This window comes from Mustela nivalis (genome assembly GCF_964662115.1).
Source record: "Mustela nivalis genome assembly, chromosome: 12".
NCBI lineage: Eukaryota > Metazoa > Chordata > Mammalia > Carnivora > Mustelidae > Mustela > Mustela nivalis.
Window position 1 is genome coordinate 39,440,946 of NC_139031.1, and position 24,910 is coordinate 39,465,855.

General features: G+C 43.4%; 1 protein-coding gene across 49 annotated transcripts in view; it reads left to right on the top strand.

Moving 5' to 3' along the window:
- Positions 1-24,910, top strand: part of ELMO1 (engulfment and cell motility 1) — a 521,082-nt gene that overhangs the window by 108,607 nt on the left and 387,565 nt on the right. For all 49 annotated transcript variants that reach the window (XM_082693119.1, XM_082693114.1, XM_082693121.1 and 46 more), the window contains 2 exons: positions 12,462-12,502; positions 13,696-13,768. In XM_082693119.1, coding sequence (XP_082549245.1) covers positions 12,462-12,502; positions 13,696-13,768 — 114 coding nt within the window. The remainder of the gene's footprint in view (positions 1-12,461; positions 12,503-13,695; positions 13,769-24,910) is intronic.

The following is a 24,910-nucleotide window of genomic DNA, read 5'->3' on the forward strand; positions in this document are numbered from 1 at the left end:
TGTGTCCTCCTGGGCCCTACTCTATCCCTTAGCTTTGCTGTCCAATCAGTTACCTCTGAGAACTTGCCGTCTCTAGTCCCTCTTCCTTGAGTCTTTGGCTGTGGCTCTGGCCAGCCCTCTTCTCTCTGGGCCATGTGGAGGAAGAGAGAGACCAACAAGGGAGGATTTACTCATTAGTGTGGCAGCTATGCCCCAAAGGCAGAACTCAAAAAGAGAGAAGGCAATGTCTACACAAGCGGGAGATTATGAGTACAAAGTAGGCAGATGTACATTGAGGACTATATGGATGTGGGAAAGAACTAACTAGAAATCTTAGAAATGGAAAATACACATAGGGTAAGTGAAATAAAAAAAAAAAACTATCAAAGATCACTAAAAACAATAAATGCATTGACAAAGTAGCCCTAGAGTAGATTTGGCTGGAGAGAGAATTGATAACTTGGAAGATGAAAATGAGCACTTCGGCCAGGACATAACCCAAAAGATGAAAGAATGAAAAATATGAACACCAAGTTGTGTTAAAAGGGAACATTAAGGGATTTCGGCCTATGTTTAATGGGCAGTCCTATTAATAAAGAATGGACTGAATGGTGGAGAGGCAATACTTGAGCAGACCTTGGCTAATATCCTACCTCTCTGGAACTGAAGTGAAATTCCACAGTGGGAGAGAACAGGGGCTCTGGTTTTGGCTGGTTGGATGAGTAGAGGCTCTGCTATGAGTAGCTAAATGGACTTAATACTTTGTCCAAGAGCCACAGGGGGAAGGAAAGGTTTATCAGCAGGGGATCCACACAGAAGCTAAATGGCCTTAATACTTTGTCCAGGAGCCACAGGGGAAGGAAAGGTTTATCAGCAGGGGATTGACACAGTATGATTTGAACTTTTAGAAGATTTCTCTGCTGAAATCTACCTAGAAGGCAGCCTACAATCTGCAATTCATTTTCAGAAGGAAAAGCAGAATGCTAGAGTTCATTTTTGTCCAGTTACACTGAAATCTCAGCCGAGGGGAGAAATATGTTTGCTGTCTTTCTCTTTATGTTTTGTGAGAGAGAAAATGAACTAAGAGACATTAATTAGGCAGTCCTTGCAATAGTCCAGGCAAGAAGTGATAGGCCATAGCTTATGGTAGAGATGGGAGACAGAAGTGAGACACGTCTCATCAAGATGTGTAAGAAGATTAAATTAACAGGAAACTGATGATTGATTCTATGTGATGGGGAGTTAAGGGAGTGGGGATATGCTGATGATTTCAAGATTTCTTACGGGAATAGCTGGGCAAAGGGTGGTGACAGCTATCATGATAGAAAGCACTAGCGGAGGGATATTTAAATGGATGTACAGTCCAGAACTTGACAAATAGATTCAGGAGAATAAGGCAGGTATCTGTATGGTTGTAAGTCTTTTCATATTTTCTTTGGGTTTCAGTACAGGCCAATTTGTACACTGATCTGTTCTGTTGGCCACCAGGGCAGTCACCTATCATTAGAGAAGGCACGTTTGATTATGTCACTTTCGTGCTTAAAAACTCATGCTAGGTCCAAACTGTTTAGGCATCTTTTGCCTCTGGCTTGCTTCTTGGTTCCCTCTCTCCCATTCGTGCATATGATGACATTGTCAGCTCTTTCATAGGCCACACAAACATCCATTAAGCCATGCCTTTGCCTTACTATACCTTCAACCAGAAGTGCCCTGAGCATCTACTTTTAATTGCTTCTCTGTACCCTTGGGCAGAATAAAGAAGAAAGTTTAGAGAGTTACCCATGAGATTGACTGGGTAGGGCTGACAAATAATAGGAAGGGCAGAGAAGCTGTAATGTTGACTGAAAACTTGCTTTCTGGCTAACTAGAAGATGAGTAAAAGTTGGAAATTGAGAAAGAGAGTTGTGGGGGAAAGGTTTGAGTTTGAGGTTATGGAAGGATACACACTCAAGTGAAAATGGCCTGAGGCAGAAGGGGACTACAGTGAAGTGAACACTGGGGATGTGGATTTGAGTCTGTGATAAGAAGGGGACCTGAGCACAGAGAATTCTACTGGATATCAAAAGTCTTAGTGTTGGGGCTCAGTGGGTTGTGTGTCCGACTCTTGGTTTCAGCTCAGGTTGTGATCTCCTGGGTTATGAGATTGAGCCCTTCATCGGGCTCTGTACTCAGTGGAGAATCTGCTTGAGATTCTATCCCTCTGCCCCTTTCCCCAGTCAGGCACGCATGCACTCATGCTCTCTCTCTCTCTCTCAAACAAATAAATACACCTTAAAAAAATAGGCTCAGTATTGGGGTGCCTGGGTGGCTCAGACAGTTAAGCGTCTGCCTTTGACTCGGTCATGATCTTAGGGTCCTTGGGATCAAGCCCTGCATTGGGCTCCCTGCTCAGCAGGGAATCTTCTCCCTCTCCCTCTGTCCCTCCACCCTGCTCTTTCAAATAAATAAATAAATAAATAAATAAATAAATAAATAAATAACTAAGAGAAAAGTTCAGTGTTCACTTAGGATTTCATCATGGCATACGTGAGTAATGCATGATGAAGGGTCATCTACTGTTCTCATGGTAGTGCTAGCACGTTGTGCCTTAACTCATATCTATTGTGAATTCACTATGTGCCAAGCAGTCCATAATTCCAGCACTGTTCCCTTTGGGGGTTAGCTCTGGGCACTTGGGCTTGTTCACAGTTGCTGGGACTCCAGATGTGAGCCAGAGTTAAAGAGCAAGGCTTCTGGAATTATATAGGTCTGATTCAAGTTCTGACTTTGCTTCATATGCTTTGAAGTTTTGAGCAGCTACTTAATATCTCAAGATCCTCATACAGTTTTCTCTTTAATAAAATGGACTCAGTAATACCATCTTGTAGGGAAATATGGGAGTCACTCAGTAAGTCGCTACTACTATTTTTTAAAAAATTTTTAAGTTTTTAAAAATTAAAAAAAAATTTTATTAACATATAATGTATTATTAGGTCCAGGGCTACAGGTCTGTGAATCACCAGGTTTACACACTTCACAGCACTCACCATAGCCCATACCCTCCCCAGTGTCCATCACACAACCACCCTCTCCCCTCTCCCCTCTCCCTCCCCCCTCCCCCCAGCAACCAGTTGCTACTACTATCATCAGGGTCAGTAAGGCTGGCCAAGTGATGATAGGTAAGAGAAGTCTGGGTTGGTGATATGGCAAAGGTAGGGGAGTTTTAGAAAAAGCGTGTGAGCTTGTAACCCTGGTTTGCATATTACAGACAGTTGCAGAAGAGCCTGTTTTATTATTCTTCAAGGCTGTGGTTCAGCCTTCGATTGTCATTGTCCTGTTCCTGGGACATATATTTGACAACTGGAAGCCCATGTCCTTCTACTGCTTGCTGGCAGATGTCTTAGCACATCCATTTCCATTCAAGAAAGAAGGATGAATTGGACTTCGTGCATCCACTCACCAAGAAGGAAGCCCAGCACACGGCAAGCAGAGTCAAGAAGGGAAAGTGGGAAAAACTACAAAAACTAAACTCACTTCTTAAAACTCCCTTTACCACCAGTTCCTGCCAGTGTGCTTTTGACTGCTGTCCTATGTCCAGTCTCGGTTGCTTTGCCGTTGGTAAGCCTTCCTAATCCCGTGTTTAAATTGAACCTGAACCCTACTTTGCCTTCAGAGCTTTATCTGGCTTTCTGGTGTCTGCGTACCTGGTCTGATAATACCCTATCCACAGGGGTTGACAGGCATTTCCGTTTATCATACTGAGCCTGTCTGCCTTTTAAGTTTTATTTATTTATTAAAGATTTTATTTGTTTATTTGAAAGGAAAAAAGAGCATGCAAATGAGCACAAGCAGCAGGGGAGAAGCAGGCTCCCTGCGGAGCCTGATGTGGGCCTAGATCCTAGGACCCCGGGGATCATGGCCTGAGCAAAAGGCAGACACTGAATTGACTGAGCCACCCAGGTGGCCCTGCCTTTTAGATTTTAAACCATGAATATAAATACTAATCACGTTTCACATATGAACTTGACAGAGTAAGTACCCTGTCTCCCATGAGTGAGGGTAGGCAGACCATCAGACCTGACTTGGTTTGCAGAGTGAATCCCTCCTTTTCACATAGAGGAGGACACTCGGTTGCAAGTGTGTGGTAGAGTAAAGTGGTGTGCCAGCCAGTGGAGAGTCGTCTGGGCATAATTCTTGGAGAGGACTGATATTAAATAAGGTTGGGGGGTGTATGGGAATGGAAAAATTGATTGTTGTTGCTGTTTGAGATATTGAAATTTGGGGGAAAATATGTTTCTTGTATCTCTAGCAACATGGATATTAGGACGATATAAACTAGTCAAGGACTAGGAAGGAGAATCACAGTAGATAATGGATATGAGTGGTGCTTCATTTTTACATTGTTCATTTTTATGTTTTTGTCACTTTTGAAAATTGCAGTTTCCCTTACAATTGAAGAAAAATACAGTGTCTGCTGGGAAGTGTATTAGAGTACCTAAAAGAGAAAGGTTTCATCACTTGTCTTTAACCCACTAATACACAAGAGTGCTAATTATTTATTTCTTTGCTCATCGACACAGTCCAGTGATTTTTATGACACAAAGATTATATTTTATATGGCCAAAATATAATATTTAATTAGTTTCATGAAGCTTGGTACAAGTCATTATAAGGAAACCATTTTTGAAACGAATCCTCATTTGTCAAGAAAAAGGTGGCATAGCCTGTCATCTTTCAGTCTTTAAAATTAACATGATACACAGGGTTTTACTACATTGGAGCTGTCGTTGTGAGCCCCTCTGTCACTTCTGACAATACCTGCAATCTTGTGTCAGTGACTCACATTGGAACTGTTGTCAAAATACTTACTTTCCAAGAAACAGCTAAATTTGCCCCAGAAAAGTGTGTGTGTGTGTGTGTGTGTGTGTGTGTTACTCTTCTTCAGATTATTTAGGCTGCTATCAGGTAAATAGAGAAGCACACACACCTCTCAGAGAGCATCAGATTCCTCCACACTAAAGGTGTACGGCTCCGAAGCATGGAGAGTAGTTATAGGGCTCGCGAGGGGGAAGATAGAGCTGTTCTAAGATGACTGGTGTCATTGACACAATGTCAGGAAGCACCTCTGGAACGAGGCTGGTTATCGTATATTAAAGTTTCTTTAAATCCTATTGTAGGCTAAGTCGTAGTTAACATGCGTTTCCCTTCTCAGAGATGTCCTGACGTTTGAGAGCTGGGTTTCTTTTCTTTCTGGGCCAACATTACTCATCACTGCCGTGCAGAATATGTTCAATGAATTTCCGTTTATAAAGCAAAGTAGAATCCCAAGTGCTGTGCTGTATCGCCTCAAAGTGTCAGAATAAAGCATCTGTCACATTCTTTAAAGTATTGGAGAAAGGCGTTTTAAGAGTCTAGGACCAAAAAACTTTAAAGTCTTTGGGGAAAACAGTTTTGCAATTAAAGGACTGCAAGGCGACGGCCATATGGAAGGGCTGATGCGTGGCGGGGGTCGGGGATTGCTTCTGCTTCCCTCTTGCGATGTTCCATCTTTAGCTCCTGCCTGAGCATCAGCGGCAGTCGGAAAGGGACCAGTAAAAAGGGAAAGGAGCTAAACGTCTGAAAACAAAAAGATGAGTTCTTAATCTAACGGTATGCGTTAATTGCATGCCACTGGGGCGTCTGGCACCCACTCACCTGGGAGGTGACCGAGATGTCTTGGAGGCCGTCTCAGCCTCCAGAGCAAGCAGAATCGAGTGGGCCGACGAAATGAAAATGAGCCGAAGAGGGAAGAACAGGAGGAGAGGAGAGCCAAAGGCAACAACGGGGCTGGAGTCTCTCAAGGGAAGAAGAGGAATTGGGTATCTGTCCATGTCCTTATGTAAACAGCTTTAAAAAAAACAAAACAAAACCCAAAAAAGTACCTGCAAAGTGTCCGAAGGGGATAAGAGAATTCAAAGAGCCTGTTCATCGTACACGGTGCAGAGCTGTCCTCTGTCCCGGGTGCTGTCACGGAGCTCCCACCGGGGCTGTCTCAAGTCAGGCTCACGGTGCCTGGGTGCGAGGGACAGTTTTTATTTTGAGGAAAGAAGACGGAAACACGGAGGGAAGTCATAAGCCTCCGGTTACAAAACCCGGAGCTGCAGAAGTCGGGGGGCTCAAGCCCAGGAAGTCACTTTCTCAAGTTGTTTGAGAACTCCCGAGTTGAGGCAAGATCTCCGAAAGCGGGGAAAGGATAAAAATTCAGCATTCTAAATGCTTTTCTGGGGTCTGTTAACTTAATGTCATCCCAGAAGGATTCCCGCCCACCCCTCCCCCCGACCCCCCCGACCTTGGGTCATCAAAAACATGTGAAATGCGTGCGGCTTCAGTGAAGCCAGGCTTCGTTTGCAGGGTTGTCCATTTTAGGACAAGGTGTTCCTGAGAAGCAAATGTCAGAGGCCAGAGCCGCGGCCCGCAGTCTAGAGGTGCTCAGAGGCATGGGGTCACGTGGGCTGGGTGCGACCAGCCTCCCCGGGCCACCATCAAGGCAGCAGCGTGGGCACCATGGATTGAGAGCCCCGAGGGGACCACTGGGGCCATGTAAGCCTCCAGGCCAGGGGCCTCGGCCAAAGGACAGCGACAGGTGGTAAATAGGAGCTGTCCCCGTCAGGGGACATGGAAGTAGCAGAGCCACAGGGTCTCCAGGGAACGAGATTCGAGGCAGGCTGGACTCTGCCCCCTCCGAAATAAACAAGCAGGGATTCCTTAATGAGCCATCGAGGAGCCATGTGGCTTGGGTGGGAGAATCTTTTTTTTTTTTTTTTTTTTTTTGAGATAAAAGGGAGCCAAGAGGAGGATCTGGTTTAGGAAGGAAGAAGATGAAGTGTTAAGCCTGAAGGGATGACGGGATCCACGTGGATCCATCCGCGGGGTTGTAGAAGCGGGGTCAGAGTGAGAGGCATGGATTCAGGAATTTATTTACTGGCATTTCATTAAAGGCAAGGGAGAGATAATAAAAAGGAACGCAAAAGACCAACACCCACTTTAAGGACCAGAGAAAAGAGAGTGTTGCCAGAGATGAAGATTAAAAATGAATTGCTAGGGAATTTGGCTATCCTCAAAAACCTAGCTGATTTTATGAAAAGTAGATAAAAAAAAAATCTTTTTTGTATAGGAAATTTGCTTTCTGGACTTACAGTTTTGGGCAAATGACGTTCAATAAAGGAATTCTTTTGGAGAATAAGAGTTAAAATTAAAACAGAGGAATAAATCTTTTCTTTTTCTTTTTTTAGAGAGAGAGAGAGAGATCACAAGTAGGCAGAGAGGCAGGCAGAGAGAGAGGAGGAAGCAGGCTCCCCGTGGAGTAGAGAACCTGATGTGGGTCTCGATCCCAGGACCTTGGGACCATGACCTGAGCTGAAGGCAGAGGCTTTAACCCACTGAGCCACCCACGCGCCCCAGGAGGAATAAATCCTAAGAAACAAAAAAAGCTACCCCTTGACTATAACTGTTGGCACATCGTACTTTGCCAATCAGATTCATATGGAAATGCATACTTTGTTTGACAAATAAAAATGTTTCTGCCAACATTAAGATTTTCCCAGAATAATACAAAGTGGAGAGATTACTTTTGTTGGCTGCAAGATGACCTCACCATTGCTTAGGGGAAGGAGGAAAAGAGAGTGGTGGTCTGAGGCCTTCGGTGATCCCGGCCATGCTGAATTCTGATAATTGTCTGACCCTCCAGGTTATCTTTAAATACATTCCTGCCCTTCCCATCTCAGCTCACTGCTGAGCCCAAGAAGATAGTTTTGACCTTCAAAACAAAAGCTTAATACATTTAGTTCCTTTTTTTTTTTTTTTTTTTAATTTAAGTGGGCTCCATACCTAACATGGGACTCAAACTCACGACCTTAAGACCCTCAGACCCTGGTTTTACCGATGGATCCAGCCAGGTGCCCCAGTTTTGATTTTCCTAAGTTATGAAAACATCCTCAGGTAGTTAAAATAATTTTGTCTCAGTATTCTAAATCCAGGCATATCCAGAGTGTAGAATGTGATTTCTAGTTCCTTTAGGCTCTTTGAAATCACAGAGAAAAGAACCAATTTTCAGCCTTTTAGATCACATTTTCTTTTCTCCGGAGCCTTTTCTCTCCATGAGGTGAAAGACAAATTGTTTCTCGGGTCTACTGAAAGCTATCAAGATGTCACCCTACTCTCTAGTCTTAGGCATCTGGGCATATAGGCAGAAGCATCTTTTGTCGCCTGAGCAGACGTTAACTAAAACATGGACAGAGCCAGCGTTTGGCCTGAAGTTTAAGTCAGGCAAAGAGCTCGTGTCAGACTGAAGGCTGTATACAAGAAGTGAGAAAAGCTGTGACACCAGGCTAGCGTGTATCGGGGTGTCTCGTTAAGTCCTGTTTATGGTCATGCTGCTCACCTTCATGACTTTGCTAAAGGGATGGTGACAGTCATTTGGTATCTGTTTTATCACCTGTTGAGTTTCACTCATCATCAGCCAGCTTGCTCAGTGCTCTTTCCAGCCACGAATCACGTAACTCCTTCTAGAGTTATCTGTTCGGGGAGTAGTGACAGCCTTCCTGTGTCAAGCACTTACAGCTCACAGCTGCTTAGAGCCACCCAGGGTAGTTTACATGGTAGAAAGGGGGCTGTGTGCTAGTTAATCCAGGCTATTCTTTAGAATAATTTGCTTTATAAGCAACACTTTTTTTTGTTGTTGTGGTTTTTGTTTTAACAAAAAGGGTATCTGTAGATTTTCCATTGACTAGAAATATACCGAGTCTCCTTTTAGATTCTCTTAGCACCTGTATACGTGGTAACTAGTACTGAAGGCTGGAGATTAACATAGATGAATTAAGATGTCTTGTTCTCAAGGGACAAGAAGATAAGACAGATATAAAGTTTTTAGGAGTGATCTCTGTGGGGTTGGGATGTCTGCTTGGAGGAGGTGGCTTTGACATGGAGATAAATGATCCTAAGGATTCTCTGTTAGAGCTGAAACAGAAAGAGGAGTATTTCAACAAATGGGGTAAGGTAAAAGAAAGTATGGAAGTGGGATAATTTTGGTGAATCTGAATCTGGAAGCATGGGCAACATGGACAACATTGGTAGAAAGTTTGACTTCTTGAGCCCAGATCGTGGGAGGCCTCAGATGACAAGTTAATTAAGGGATTTATACCATATAGGTGATGGTCACTGGGGATCTGTAGAGGAAATTGGACCGAGAAGAGTGACCTGAGCAAAGTTTGTAGGAAAAGTCCAATTTTGTCTGATGATGGTCCTTGTAGGGGTTGGACAGAAAAACAAAAAACAAAAAACAAACAACAAAAAAAACTGGGGATGTAGAGACTTATTTGCAAGGCTCTGGTGATAGCGTCCAGAGAAGTCTTAACAAAGGTGGGAGTAAGGTCTGGAAAGAATAAAGGGGAGAGAAGTTGTGGAAGAATTAATGATGAGACTCAGTGTAAAGGTGTGTGTCACAAAACAGGGTAAAGAAAAGGGGCAGGCAAAGATGAATTCTCTAGACACGTAAGTGAAAAAACTGCCCAAAGCAGGCAAGTCAAGTGTCGGAAGTCATGAAAGATGGGAATGAGCTTGGTGCACTGGCGAAACATTGGACTCAAAATCTGTGGTGAGTGGTTAGTAAAGAAGGGCTGGTACTCCAGAATGGCGCTGGGCCTTGGGAGGCAGAGCTGGAGCTGATGGGACTGGGGGAAGGTTGGTCTGATAGCAGGAGCTGGGATGAGGAGTGTGGGTGTTTTAGAAGAGTAGTTAGGAGGTGAGAAGTCATGATGTGAAAATGCTACAGAGCCTTGGAACCAGGCCCTCCTGTCCAGTGAAGGAATGGGGGTTGTAAGGAGGCTCTCTGCTCCTGAGCAGGGGTGCTGCCCTGAGGGCAAGACGTCAGTGGGGGTGGGGGACCTTTGAGGCCAGGCTGGTGTTGGGGCAGACTGATGGGTGAGAGCGATGGTTTTTGTTTGTGAGCAGTAAGATGGCTGCAGGAGAGCTCAGTGCTTTATCCAGCAAGCCGGTAGAAATCTGCCAGAGAGTGTTTGGGGCCAGAACTATACATACGCTCCGGCCTTGAAGTGAATGAGGAACTGACTGAATAGGTAAAAGCGGAAGAGACAAACCCAGAAATCTGGAGTTACCCAGAGGCAAAAGAGAAACAATGAAGGCTCTCTTGGATTTTATTGAAGTTTTACTGGTTAAAACCATACAAAACTAAAGAAGATCCCATAGGCACCCTGGAAAGAGGGTTTTAAAAGAAGGTAATAGTCATAGTGTGCGGTAAGGTGGCCGCACTGAGGGAGCTGAGGACTGAAAGGCCCTTGGGAACTAGCTTTGGGTGGTGAGGACTCAGGCTTCCTTGGAACCGCGAGAAAAATGGAGGAGGCGGGTATGGGAAGTGGGGCGTGCAGACTGCCCCCACCCTCATATAACGTGCATTTTAAGTGGTGAACGTGCGTGATGGGTACGTTATGTTCAATTAACTGTGATTCCTTCTTTCATTGGTGGTTTAGAGCTTTTCTGGAATCTTTGTTAAATCTCTGAGATCCCCTGTGGTCTGTACTCTTTTCATACAGCCAAGTGAAGACTATTCTAAATATAATAGTAGCCCGTAGACTGCTGTCTTCTCAGATTTGGTTCCAAATATGTGAATCAGACCTGAACAAAAAATCTAAGAAATTCCTCTCTTGACACCTGAGCGGGGAAGCCTAATTCTGGGAGCCGTTGTTTAGGCGCCTTCTCCTGCTTCAGCAACAGCGCTCTCTTGGTCTGATCTGTCACCGCAATGTAACTTAAGGCTGACATCCCGCCCTGTGATACGAGATTTCAGTTGTGAGGCAAAAAGTAAGAGGAGGGGGCTGGGACTGGCCGGTCATCGCGAAACACAATTAGCCTGGAGAAGGCTCTGGCAGTTGGGAGGCACTAAGTCCTAGTCTTCTGGACAGAATTTTGTTCCTAAATTTCCTCTGTCATTGGGTTGTGAGAACTGGCCCCTCAGCGCACTGCTAAAGCCATCAACAGTGGACACGTTCTCAAGAAGCCCTTGGCTTATACAACATGTAAGTTCATTTGTAGACCCCAATCTCTGTTTCTCATCTTATTTTAAAGGAGACCAGCTCAGGATCTCAGGATCCTCCCAGCACCTTTCCCCCTCAGTGATTCTAGGTGCCCCTTCTCCCCACCGGGTTTTTAGTTTAGTCAAACATTCTTTTCATCCCATGAGGGTGGACTCCGTGAATAGTGTTCATAATTCACCAGCAGGACAGATAGAGTAGCATTGTGTCCAAGGGCAAGGATGTAAGGAGAAGATGGAACTTATCCTGTGATATGAGGGGGTAAGAAGCCAGAACCTGTCTTTTTTTTCTTTTTTTTTTTGAATTTTTTGCTCTTTGTATTAATTCCCATGTAATTTAATTCTTACAGCAGCCCAGAGTAGTGAATAGGTCCTATGCCCATTTTACAGATAAATTGGTTGAGGTTCAGCAAATTATGGAAATTGTAGGTTACATGGCAGACAATTGAACAGGGCTAGGATTTGAAGCCGTTCTGCTTGATTGAGAATTCCTTTTCCCATAGCACATTATCCTTCAAGAGGGACAGAAGCAGAACATGTTTATATGTAGACAGCTTTTTGTATGTTTGTATCGGAAAATCCAAGACCATGTGTTGTATTTCTTTGATTTTTCTAACCCCTTTGTTTCTGGTCTGTGATTTGTTCTTTCGGTTGACACACTGCCACCCACCCCAGGGGACAGACTGGGTCTGTTTGCATCCAAAGTAGAGAAGTTTCAACATTCCCTGGGTGAGCTGTGTGTGTGTGTGTGTGTGTGTGTGTCTGCCGCATTCCTTCCCTCTGGAGGCAGGCGGAGCACAGCTGTGGCTCTCGGGCCTAGAGCACAGCTGTGGTCAGCCGGCCAGTTGATACGCAGCACATGGTGTCACCATCTCATTACTCAAGTGTGTCCAGCTCAAGCTGCTGCACGGTTTGGCGTGGGTCCGGGCCATGGTTAGGAGAAGAATTCTGTGCACTTTACAGGAACAGTTTTGCAATGCCTCATATTCCATTTGCCACACGTTCTCGTAAAACTGCCATGAATCAGAGCGCGTTTGCATAAAGCCGAACTGTTTGTTGCCTGCTTCAGGTACTAATCCCAAGAAATTGCCATTATCATTTGACCTTGGGGCTTCCCTGGCTCCTGTGTTTTCATCTTGATTTTAAAGCAGCTAAGTTGAATATGATGCATATTTTGTTCAACTAATTTCTTAAGAATCGAAAAGAGGACTACGAGGGCAGTAAATCAGTAATATATTTGGTGGTGATGGCAGTAGGTTATACTTTGAGAAAAATAACTGACTTATTGACAACAGCCAAGAATAGCAAATGTAAATTCTCCTTACTTAGATATCTTTTTATTAGGCTTCTTTTTCTTCTTCTTTTTATTTAAAATGGTGAAATGAAACTAACAGCATTTCCCTTTTTTGCTATTTTGCAGAAAAAACCGCTGTCTGCAATAATAAAGGAAGTCTGTGATGGGTAAGTATGACTTAGGATTCATCGGAGTTGCTTCAGTCCACAAATTGAGAAGCTAATAAAAGATTCCCGAACTATTATAAAATATTATTCCTAAGCCACTCCCTGACCTGCCCAAAGACATTACGGATTGCTATGTAAGATATACATGTCCTCTTTTTTTTTTTTTTTTAAGATTTTATTTATTTATTTGACAGAGAGAGAGATCACAAGTAGGCAGAAAGGCAGTAGAGAGAGAGAGGAGGAAGCAGGCTCCCTGCTGAGCAGAGAGCCCAATGCAGGGCTTGATCCCAGGACCCTGAGATCATGACCTGAGCCTAAGGCAGAGGCTTAACCCACTGAGCCACCCAGATGCCCCTACATGCCCTCTTTTACCAAAAAATTACTTCTGTTCCTCAAAGAGCAGAAAGTGTGAAATGGTTGGGCTATGCACACTGGGATCTCTTTTATTTATTTTGAAAAGTTGTGGTTCATTCATCCTACCCAGCAGGGAGCAGTCTGAAGTTCCTGAGGTTAAATACACACCTCATCTGATAGAAATCGAGAGGACCATTTAGGTTCCCATAGAAGATAAAAGAATTTTAAAAGACAAGCTTGTGTGTGGTTTGGCGGCCGCAGGAACTTCCCAGTGTTAGGGCTTTCCTCCTTGTCTTTGGCTGCCCTACCAGTCCAAAGGAAAAGCATGTAGGGACATTTCTCGAGGTTTTTCTGCTTTCAGAGCAGAATTACCAAGCGAGTCTTACTTGGAGTTTATTTAAGACCCCAGGGTACTTAATCGGAATGTTTCCATCTGCAGCAAGCATACTGACTGGGGAATTGTGGAACACAGAGGCAGTGGGAATGAAACAGTTAACAAAAATTTAATGGTATTCATTTCTGTTGTTTTCCCTCTTTCTGCTCCACCCCTCCAAAATGGAGAGGAATATAACTTTGTGTTTAAATGCCCCTGCTCAAAGCCTTAAAGATGAAATATTCCAGACGCTAGGCAGGGAACACGACCAAGAAGACCAAGATCATCCACACAGGAAATGGTTGGTCAGGCTGGTGTCCTCGTGTTTTAGGCTCGCATTGTGGGGTGTGTTGGGTGTGGGCCAATTTCAAGTGCAGGATGCTTCATTCTTCTAACCGTGTCATGCTATAGAAATGAAAATGACCATCATTTGTTTTTCTCATCAGTTTGTGCTTCTGTTTTTAAGGTGGTCCCTTGCCAACCATGAGTACTTTGCACTGCAGCATGCCGATAGTTCAAACTTCTACATCACCGAAAAGGTAGGTCAACCACATTGTTTGATCGGGGACAAAAAAAATGAAAAAATGAAATAAAAAAATGAAAGCATGACTGATATTTCCTCTGTTCAGGACTAGATGAGACATCGTGCTCTAAATTTTAAATCTCTACGGTCCATGAAAATAGAGTGTACAGAGCAAACAATGCTGCTTTAGTATCAATAAGGCAACGTTCCATTAGCCACTGCCCTTGCCATCGGACAGTGAATTCACTAATTATTTCTCTTTTCTTTTTTTTTTTTAAATTATTATTTTTAAAAAATTTTTCTTTCTTACTGCCTGGAGAGATCATTTATTTGATGGTGTAATGACTCCTTTCTCGGACTCTTTTTTTTTTCTTCTTCCTGAAGAACCATCTCTAAGTCCTATTTAAAGTAGTTGAAACAGTGACAAGAAACCATTTCAAAGGTGGCGTTGTGTAGACATGGATGGAGTATTCTATGGCTCCTGGGAACTTGGTTTCTTCTTGGGTGATTTTTTTTTTTTCTTTATTCTTTAAGAAGCTTGGAGGAGAGGGAGGGAGTGGGTGAAGACTACAATGGTTCCGGCAGCAATAAAAACTAGGTCTTAGGGAGGTCCTCGACAGGAGAAGAGAAAGCTAGTATTTATTCAGCACCTATTGTGTGCCAGGAATTGGGCCAGTCCCATTGTTTGTGGGTTTCTTCCTCAAGACTCACCTGTGTTATACACAATACTGGCTTTTGTTAATAGATTAGAAGCTGAATCATAGAGGTCTGATGGCTTGGCCAATATCCCAGGAGTAGTAAATGATAGAATCAAAAAGGAAGTCCAGACTTGGTGCTTCTGTCACTTTGCCTTTTGGGAATTTCTAGAAGAGCTTAGCATTTAGCTCATTGTTATGGAGAATTCACCGAAATACACAGAGCCGGTCCTGTCCTCCGTGGAACTTTATAGCCTTGTGGGGTGTGGTGGGGAGGGAAGGGTCAACCCTGTGAACAGTTTTCTTTACAACAAGGTCGCCAGTGCTGGGACAGAAGTGAGCACAAAGTGTTCCTGGAGGAGGGGACATTGGGTAACCTCGGGCCCCAGGCTTTGTTCCTCCCAATGAGCAGTCCCTAGAGTGACTGTGAATTTATCTGTGAAGTAAGTGGTGGTGCAAGGAGGAGGCAATGGCAAGGTTCCTATTCCTCTGGAATAGGACTTGCTCTCCCCAGAGGAGTCATGGCGTGTGTGTGTGTGTGTGTGTGTGTGTGTGTGTGTGAGGGTCTGAGGGGTGACCTTCAGTCCAGCCCAGATGGAGTATAGCCAGAGGCCTGGAAATCCTTCTTAGAAATTGCTTTGTTCTTCCCAGATGGATCCCGGAATTTTCATAACTGATCAGGTTTTCCTCTTCATACTAATTGACAGAAAGCTCAGAGTAAACAAGTAGACTAGATTTCCCAGCCTGTGTTATGTTTAATTTTGCTTGTTCCTTTGATTCATTCCACAAACAGTTAGTTTCCTGTCTTTATATTCCCTCAGCTTCATTTTCTCAATGTTTTCCATTTATTCTATCCTGCATTTATGTGCTCTGCGCGCTATGCTCTGTGACATAAAGAGGATATAAATAAATAAGTTAAGCGTTTGCTGCTGAATGTATTGCTGTGGCTATCTTTAAACAGAATTCTACCTCATTTCAACTTGGTTCGACTTTTAGAGATAATTCGAATATTGAAACTTTTTGGCGGTATTACTGGGAAAGCTTGGATGGGTTTCTGCTATTTGGAGCACAATATGAGAAAGTGTAAAAATTATTAAGAGATGCAGGTATAGGGCAATAGAAGTTAGAATAAGGTTTTTCAAATATCACTAATTAGTGGGTGGTGATATCAATTTTGTTGGCTGTAATTGCATTAAAAATGAGAATATATTTAATAGGATAGATCACACCACAACATCTGTGTTGTTTGCAAATCCTTGTGTTGTATACACACACACAATACATGTATGTTGTGCTGGGGTTATCCCCCTGGGTTGTGGTCCAGCCACAACCCAAAGTCACGGCATCACAAATACCCCTGCCTTTGATTCTTCTGCATCGGCTGTGTCCCCTGGGCTTGTCCTATCTTCTGTCCTCATTGTCAGGAGACCTTAATTTACTGGAGATTACTACGATAAGCTTGAAGGGAGAACCTGTCAGAAATGTACGTTTTCAGATCCCCACCCCCACAGACTCAGACTAAATCAACCTTGAATATGGCCCAGGATTTTGCATTTTTAGAGCCTCCCTGGAATTCTAATGTGGAAACCCCGGGGCCACTGGGAGGAATACAGATTTCGGGTTGCTTTTCGGTACCAGTACCCTGTGTACCAGACAGAGGGCATCGTCAACACAAGTTATGTACTAAGTTTGACTTAGGAGTGTGTTTGTGTGCAGCAAATTCTTAGAATAACATAAAAAGTCAAATAATATTTATGCTTCTGTTCTAATTAAAATTAATGTATACTCAGAAAATTAGAATTCCTTAGAACTGTGGGAAAATTGTTATTTTATTAGGCATCCCAGTCATTTCTTTTTTTTTTTTTCCTTAAGATTTTATTTATTTATTTGACAGACAGAGATCACAAGTAGGCAGAGAAGCAGGCAGAGAGAGGAGGAAGCAGGCTCTGCGCTGAGCAGAGAGCCCAATGCTGGACTCGATCCCAGGACCCCAGGATCATGACCTGAGCTAAAGGAAGAGGCTTTACCCCACTGAGCCACCCAGGCACCCCCCAGTCATTTCTTTTTTAGAAAATGTTGCATTGCCTGAGGAAACTGTTAATGTTGAGTTTGAAAGGGACAGCCACCTAAGTCTGTCAAAGTCTGTCACCCAGTCTGGTCATCTTCAGTGGGCGCTAGCAGAGATTCTTCTTCTATGAAGCATTTAGGGAGTGAGAAGACTCATCCTCCCCTCATTGCCCTTTGTTTGTAAATAAAATGTCATCACTCTTCCTCCTGCAGCTGTTCCTGGGCACAGCTGTGTGTGCATGTGACACAGAGCTCAACTTGACATGCCTAGGGCAGGAGAGGGACCTCGGATCCTGGGACACAGGGGCAAACCAGGGCTGCCTCTAGTCTGTGTTAGGTCCGTCTAGTTCCTTACAAGTGCTCCTATAAATAGAGCCCATTTTCCATCTTGAAGTAATGTATTTAGTATCATCTTGGTTACTTATAGCCCAGTGAGTTGTTAGGTAATATTTGCATCACCATGGTAACCAGTGACTAATTTTTGAAACTTATGCATGTTCTTCTTAGTTACTGATTTTCTCTTGCCTGTGAGGTGGTCTTCCTCCCTCTGCCAGAGATAAAATATCACCTGTAATTTTAAAAAAGAAGAAGAATTCTCCAGGCTCGACAAGCTAACACATTTTGTGACTGATAGATGGGTGTTTGGGACTCTCATTCTAAGAGCCCCAGGGAGGCACCTCCCCTACGTCTCTCATGTTATCCAAGCATATTTTCCAAAATAGTCTTCATTTGCTTATTGGGTCATTAACTTTGGTTTTTCAGTGCAGTGGGAGAGATTGTCATGTTGTTGGGCAGGGCTTAGTAATAGCATCGCATGCAAATGCCTTATAGAATGTTATGAGTAAGCTACTCACAAATTCAGATTCTGCCCCCAAAACTTTTATATTTCAGGGTGATGTCCCTGAGGGGGAGGTGGGAATAAAAAATAAATAAAAAATGAATTGTCTATCTTTATGTCTATCTTCAGCTTTATGGAAGTATAATTGAAAAATAAGATTGTAAGGTATTTAAGTGTACCTCATGGGGATTTTTTTTTTTTTTTTAAGTGACCTATCTTGGACTGGGGAGGGTCATCAAAGTCTTCCTTAAGGAGTGGCATTTGAGCTGAGATCTTTTTTTTTTTTTTTTTTTAAGATTTTATTTATTTATTGGACAGAGAGAGAGATCACAAGTAGGCAGAGAGGCAGGCAGAGAGAGAGGAGGAAGCAGGCTCCCTGCTGAGCAGAGAACCTGATGTGGGGCTCGATCCCAGCACCCTGGGACCATGACCCGAGCCAAAGGCAGAGGCTCAACCCACTGAGCTACCCAGACGCCCCCCCTCATGGGGATTTGATGATATGTATACACTGTGAAAGGGTTCCCCCCCATATAATTAACACATCTATCACCTCACCTATTTATTTATTTTGGTGGAGTCATTTAAGTTCTACTCTCTCAGCAAATTTCGGTTACATAATATAGCATTATCAACTGTAGTCATTATAGTTTACCTTAGAGTCAGACCTTGTTCGTCTTGTAGCTGAAAGTTTCTGTTCTTTTACCAGGGTCTCCCTATCCATGCCTCCTCCACTCCAGCTCCTGGCAACCACTTTTCTTTTCTTCAAGATTTATTTATTGAGTTAGAGAAAGAGAGAGAGAGAGAGAGAGAGAGAGTGCATGCGCACGTGAGCGTGAGTGGGGGGAGGGGCAGAGGGAGAGAAATCTTCTAGTAGACTCCCCTACTGAGCACAGAGCCTGACAAGGGCCCCACATCACGACCCATGAGATCATGACCCAAGCCGGAACCCAGAGTCAGACACTCCACCGGCCAAGTCACCCAAGCGCCCCAACTACTCTTTTACTCCTGGTTTCCGTGAGTTTGACTTAAGGGATACCATGTAGTATTTGTCTTTCTCTGTCCCACTTACCTTGTTTAGCGTAATGCCTTCAAGGTCCATCCATGTTGTTGCCAGTGGCAAGCTTTCCTTCTTTCTCATGGTTGAGTAATATTCCGTCACATACATGCACCTCCTGTTTTTTATGCGTGTGTTGACAGACACTAAGGGTGTTGTGGCTGTCATGAGTAATGCTGCAATGAGCGTGGGAGTGCACGTGTCTCTTCAATAGCTAGCCTCTTTTCATTTCCTTGGATAAATATTCAAAAGTGGGGCTGCTGGTTCATATGGTAGTTTCATTTTTGAAATTTTGAGGAACCTCCGTATTATTTTCTCTCTTGGCTGCACCAGTTTACATTCCCACCAGTGGTGTCTGAAGGTTCCCTTTTCTCCACATCCTGGCCAACACTTATGTATGCTTTTGATGATGGCCATTCTCACAGGTGTGAGGTGATACCTCATTATAGTTTGGATTTGCAGTTCCCTGAAAATGAGTGAGGTTGAGCACCTTTCATATATTTTTTGGCCATCTGTATGGCTTTGGGAAAACGCCTATTCAGTTTCTCTGCCCATTTTTTAAGAGGATTGTTTCGGTTACTGGCTATTGAGTTGTATGAGTTCTTTGTATATTTTGCATATTAACCTCTTATCAGATATATGATTTGTAGTTGTTTTCTCGCATTCCATGAGTTGCCTTTTCATTTTGTTGATGGTTTCCTTTACTATGAAGTAGGCTCTTCAGTTTGACATATCCCACTTGTTTATTTTTGTGAAGTGTATGTTTACTTTAAGTATTCCAGTGGAACTTGTCTTCCCCAAGAGAGTTTTATATAGAGCAAGTGCTAAACATTTCAGCTCATTATCTCCTTTTGGTCTTGTGATGCATGTGTTATTGTGTCCATTTTACAGTGAAAGAGGTCAAGCAACAGGTTGTTGAGGTCACGCACTTGGGCAGTGGTCAGGCTGAGGCCCCAGGTGGGTCTTTCTGCAAAACTTTCTAGGTCACCTCCTGGAAACCCTCAATCCCCGTTGTCTGGGCCCAGTTTGTTCATGATGCCTTTTCTCTATGGACTCCAGGCCAGTGATCCTGATGGTAACCAGCTCAAGAAAATAAATACAGGAGGCTACAGCCTGTGATCATAGCTTCAGTCTGTGGCTTCTTTATTCCCTAAGAGGATAACTTGGAGGAAGTTGTAATAGGTAGACTTCCACTCACAAGGGATTAACAAATACAGTTGACCTTTGAACAACATGGGTTTGACTTACATGGGTCCTCTTATACATAGATTTTTTTAAATGTAAATACAGTACAGTTACTATAAATGTATTATCTCTTATCATTTTCTTAATAACATTTTCTTTTCTCAAGCTTTATTGTAAAAACACAGTATATAATACATATAACATACAAAATATGTGTTTATTGGCTCCTTATGTTACTGGCAATGCTTCCAGTGAACAGCAGGCTATTAGTAGCTCAGTTTTGAAGGAGTCAAAAATTATATGTGGATTTTTGATTGAGTTGGGCATTGGGGTTCCTGACTCTTGTGCTATCACTGGTCAATAGTACATTTTCATTTGCCTTCGGTATGGATTGTATGATTGTCTAAGGTAGTATTATTGTACTAATGCCACTCTTCTTAGGAAAGCTGCCAGATCATCCTTACTCTTAAGCATGCAGAGAGCATGGGGCATGGTGAAGGCCACCATTAGTAGACTATATACTCTACCATTAACCACCTGTTGCCGAATATATGAAGTATCATAATATACCTTAGCAGTATCTTGTTTAGATGAATTCTTACTGTGTAGTAAGAGAGATTAACATGCCTCATTCAGGCTCTCTGGGCAAAGCTGACATCAGCAACCTTTGGGAAGGAAATGAGGTCATTTTTATGTCATTCTTAACTTCCTAGGTGCTCTCAGTTCTCAGAGGTCTGGAGCCTCCCAGAAGCTGGCAGATAGGGAGTGTGTGTCCCTGGGATTTGTATGTCCTGCCCAGTCAGGAGACACTTAATTATGCTGTGGAGTTCATTTCAGTTATCACACACGAGACCTGGCCTCTACAAAGACCTTAGTGAGAAGAATATGTTCCATTCTCTTGATCTCAAGGTCTAGTAGAGGAGAGAGTCTCAAAATGGGCACAGGTTTTGAGGAAGGGGATGAGAGAACCAAGTAATTATAGAAGGAAAGACGGAACAAAAAGGATCCTAGAGCAGGATAACTACATCTGACCTGAATTTGGGAAATATATTCCTTCAAAGACCGAACTCTCTTTGTGAGTCTTAGCACCCTGGTAAGCCAGTTGAGGACTTATTTGGCTGGAGGGAGCAACTGCTGTGAGCATTTGTCAGATGCTTACTGTGTGGCAAACTGTCTCCGCCAAGAGCCTCACGTGGACGGCTTGTCTTACTGAATCTTCAGAAGAAGCCTGTGAACCAAGTTTAACTGTTACACGTTCCATTTTACAGAGGGAACAACAGAGGCTCAGCCGTGTAAGTAAGTGAACTGGGACTGGACCCAGAAAGACCAATTCCAGAGTCAGCGTCCCACGCTCTTAGGCTCTTCTGTGACCCAGGCAGGCATTTCGGCAGTTCTCGTCATGCCCAACCACGAATGGGAGGCACGTCAGGTCTGGGTGCCGGAGATGAAAGTAGATCTTTCCGTCCTCTTCTTTTACCTCCCCGGTTTCCTCTGCTGAACGTCCTCATTCTTCACTCTTGGTCCTCCAGAAACCTTTGAATTTACATACACCTTCGACCCAGTAACCCAGTTTGATCGGCATTGCTCAACCAAGTATTTGCCTGAGAAATTCCTCACCAGTAGAGCTTCTTTTCCATTGGGACAAGGCTAGTAAGGCTAGTAAGGTTCCATCTCTGTGTGGGAGAGTCACCTTTCTACAGAGGCGGTGGATGGCATGTCTGAACGGGCTCAGCTAACACAGGGGCACATGTCTCTATGGGTTGCTACACAGAACAGAACATGGCTGTCGCGTGCCTCGCTCAAGAATGCCATGATGAAAACAATTCAAATTTGGACATATGCCTTGGGGAATTTGTATTTCAAACATGCCCCTTTTTTGTGATGGACACAGGCTATCTAATAAAAGGAGAGAGTAAGGACGTTCGTGTTAACCTCATCTTCCTGTTTCGTGTTGGTGTCCTTAAGCACTAGACATCTCACGCCAATTTGGTTCATCTTTTAAAAGTGGCTAAAATTTTGTGGGATTGGAGGTATTTCTGAGAAAAGATAGGGGAACTTTTTTCTATTTTAAGTATAATATGAAAGTGTAAAACTTTTTCAATAATAAAATTACAGAATAGAATTAATAGTAGCATTTTCCAAACTGTAGATCATTACTCATTAGTGGGAATGAAATCATTTTAGTCAGTCACAAGAGCTTTAAGAATGGCATATAAGGGGTGCCTGGGTGGCTCAGTGGGTTAAAGCCTCTGCCTTTGGCTCGGGTCATGATCCCAGGGTCCTGGGATCGAGCCCCACGTTCAGCTCTCTGCTCAGTGGGGAGCCTGCTTCCTCCTTTCTCTCTCTGTGTCTCCCTCTCTGCCTACTTGTGATCTTTGTCAAATAAATAAATAAAATCTTAAAAAAAGAAAAAGAATGGCGTATAAGAGAGTACAAAAGTAACAGTCTGTTACATGTGTCATTTTGTGAAATATTTGCTTCTCATACATTCACAGATAATATGTGGATAGTCTTAGTTTTTCCCTTGGGTGGGGGTCAAAAATATTTGAAAGTCACTGAAAAATCATTACAAGGGAGGGTTAACCAGGGAGAATAAATACAAGGGCTGTATTTAAGTGTAATAGTTTAAGAAAGCCTCGTGTTTGGAATGTGCTCTTCCTTGAAGAAAGTAACACACATACACAGACCAACACCACCAGCACCACCAGCAAACAGAATACAGAGAGGACTGAGGCACGTCTTTTCCTGGGGAGCTGTCCTGCTCCTGGTTTCTGGGAGGAGCAGCTCTGAGACCTGGTGCCACGTGTCCTTTTCCTATTGCCCCTCAGCTAATGGCACCAGGATCTGACACCGCACCCTAGCTGGGCCCCCATGCATTCTCTTCTGAGAATCTGAAATTGCGAGGTGAGTTGGGTGATGGCGTTCGCTGGAACAGGAAAATCCTGTGGAATCACGTTTGATGGAAGACGCATCTTCCTGCAAGCTATAAATACGGGGCTTGGTGGACTGAACCATAAGGGCACAGAGTAAAACCGTCCTGCAGGAAGGATTGAGGTTATGTGGAGATGAAGGGCCCTGAGGGAGTCAGAGGAGGTGGAGAGGGAGAAGCTCCCCATCCTGAATTCCCTCTCTGCTCTCTGTGTCCTGTCTTTGCACCCCTGTGAGAGGACCCTCTGGCGCTTTTCAGTCCTGCCCCTTTACTTAAACTGATCAAAGAACTTTCACTGGGATTGGCATCCTAATTTGAGCAAACCAGAGCCCAGGAATGTTGTAAATTTCCTGACCCAACCACATTACATTGCCTTTTCTGCTGCCTGTGGTATAAGATTCTGGATTTGTTCATCGGAAGCCACTGTTGCTGCCTTTGCAAGCCTACCCCTCAGCCAGCTGTGACCAGCACAGGCCACCACCTGCAGGCCTGGGCCAATGCCCTGGGTCTGGCTCTCAGCAGGCAGGAACGCAAAGAAAAATGCTCCTGCTTTTCACCTTGCCCTGTGCCTCCAGCTCTCCTGGGGCTCCTGACTCCAAGCATTTCTCTCGTGCTGCCCCTTTGCTCTCTCCCTTGTCTTCTCTCACAACCCGCTGCCTGCTGTGGACTTGTTAAAGACTCCACGTTCACATGTGCCTCTCTGCTGAGTTCTTTCTTTTGTGACTAGTGATTGAACCTGACTTCTGTTACGGATGCTCCTTGCCCTAATGGCTGCTGGAACGCCTGTCACTAGCTTTTGGAAAGCAGTGGACTCTACTAGACAGGCCACTTGTACTGGATCTGCCCGCTCATAATCCACGTCTGTCAAACAGAAACAGCCATGCGGAGAGGAAAAACAACAACAACCATGTATGCATATATTCGATTAAAAAGAACTTGTGTTGACCTTTGTGCCAGGCACTGCGCTGAGCTCAAGATAGTTCCAACTTTCATGATTCTCAAAATCCGGAAGGGAAGACAGACAAATAAGTATTTACCCCAAATTAACCAGTTATAATTGTAAGTGTCACAAGGACAGATGAAAGCATCCAGACCTAATTTAGCCTGGAGCAGGGGACATTTAAGCAGAGATCTAAGACAAATGGCAGGGGAGGCCTTTAAAATGCGCAAGTGATACCTAGGGAGTTTTTGCATAAGCCTCAATTCTCAAGACCTTATCAGGCCATAATAAAGATTTTAAACTTTTTAAAAAGTAGGCTTCACATTCATCATGGAGCTCAACATGGGGCTTGAACTCACAACCTTGAGACCAAGACCTGAGCAGAGATCAAGAGTTGGATGTTTAGCCAGCTGAGCCACCAGGTGCCCCTGGAATTTTAAACTGTATTCTGAGAGCAGAGGTTCTTAAGCTAAATTATAAATGATTGGATTATAGACTCCCCAGTGACTAGTCTGAATGCACCGTATGGGAAGAGTGGTCAGCCTATGTTAGGAACGGTCAGAAAACCTGTTACTATGGAGAAGAAAGAAATGCAAGGGTATTCTGAAATATATCTACAGACTGGCATCATATACCAGGTGGCACTTTTGATTCCAAGGAGAAAATGAGACCAGATAAGAATCTTCTTGAAATGCTTGCTATCTATTAATCTCCTTGATATCCTGGCTAAGGTTAATAATAACACATTGCTGTTAAATAAAATTGCTCTTTTTATTTATTTTCTCAGTGATAACTTCTTGATGAATTTGTTGATCTGCCCAGCCAGATAAAACGTTAACTTATAGTTACCCAACTAACATATCCAATTTAACTTCCCTTTTGGGTACTCCTAATTTAGAATGTAAAAATTTTCTAACTGATATTCATTGGAAAATAAGTAGAAAAAAAAATCGGTAGTAAATAGAAAAAAAAATCGGTAGTAAATAAGAGTACAAGAGGGAGAAATTTATTTGCTCAGATTTGACAGTTAAACATCCTGAGGTGAGAAAGATAATGAAGTGCCTGATTTCATAGACTTTTCAGTCTGGTGTAGACTAGAATGACACCAGTGGATCACTGTGGGGGTCAAGTTTGGATAGATTATTGAGAATTTGATTTTTGAATCATATTTGATGAGTCATCACCTGGGCCCTGCATTTTTGGATTCAGTACACATTAAAAAAAAATCTTTTAAGTAGGATCTGAACTCTTCTGCTTTATTTTTTAAACATCTGACTCATACACCATATAACCTGCCCGATAATGTATACATTGCAATGGTTTTAGTGTATTAATATGTAGTGCTTTACTCTCGAGATAGTAAATCTGTGTCCTGTTCCTCTCTCCCACCCCCCCACCCCCCCACCCCCACCCCGGCCAGGATATGTTCATTTTCCAGAACAGCAACTCT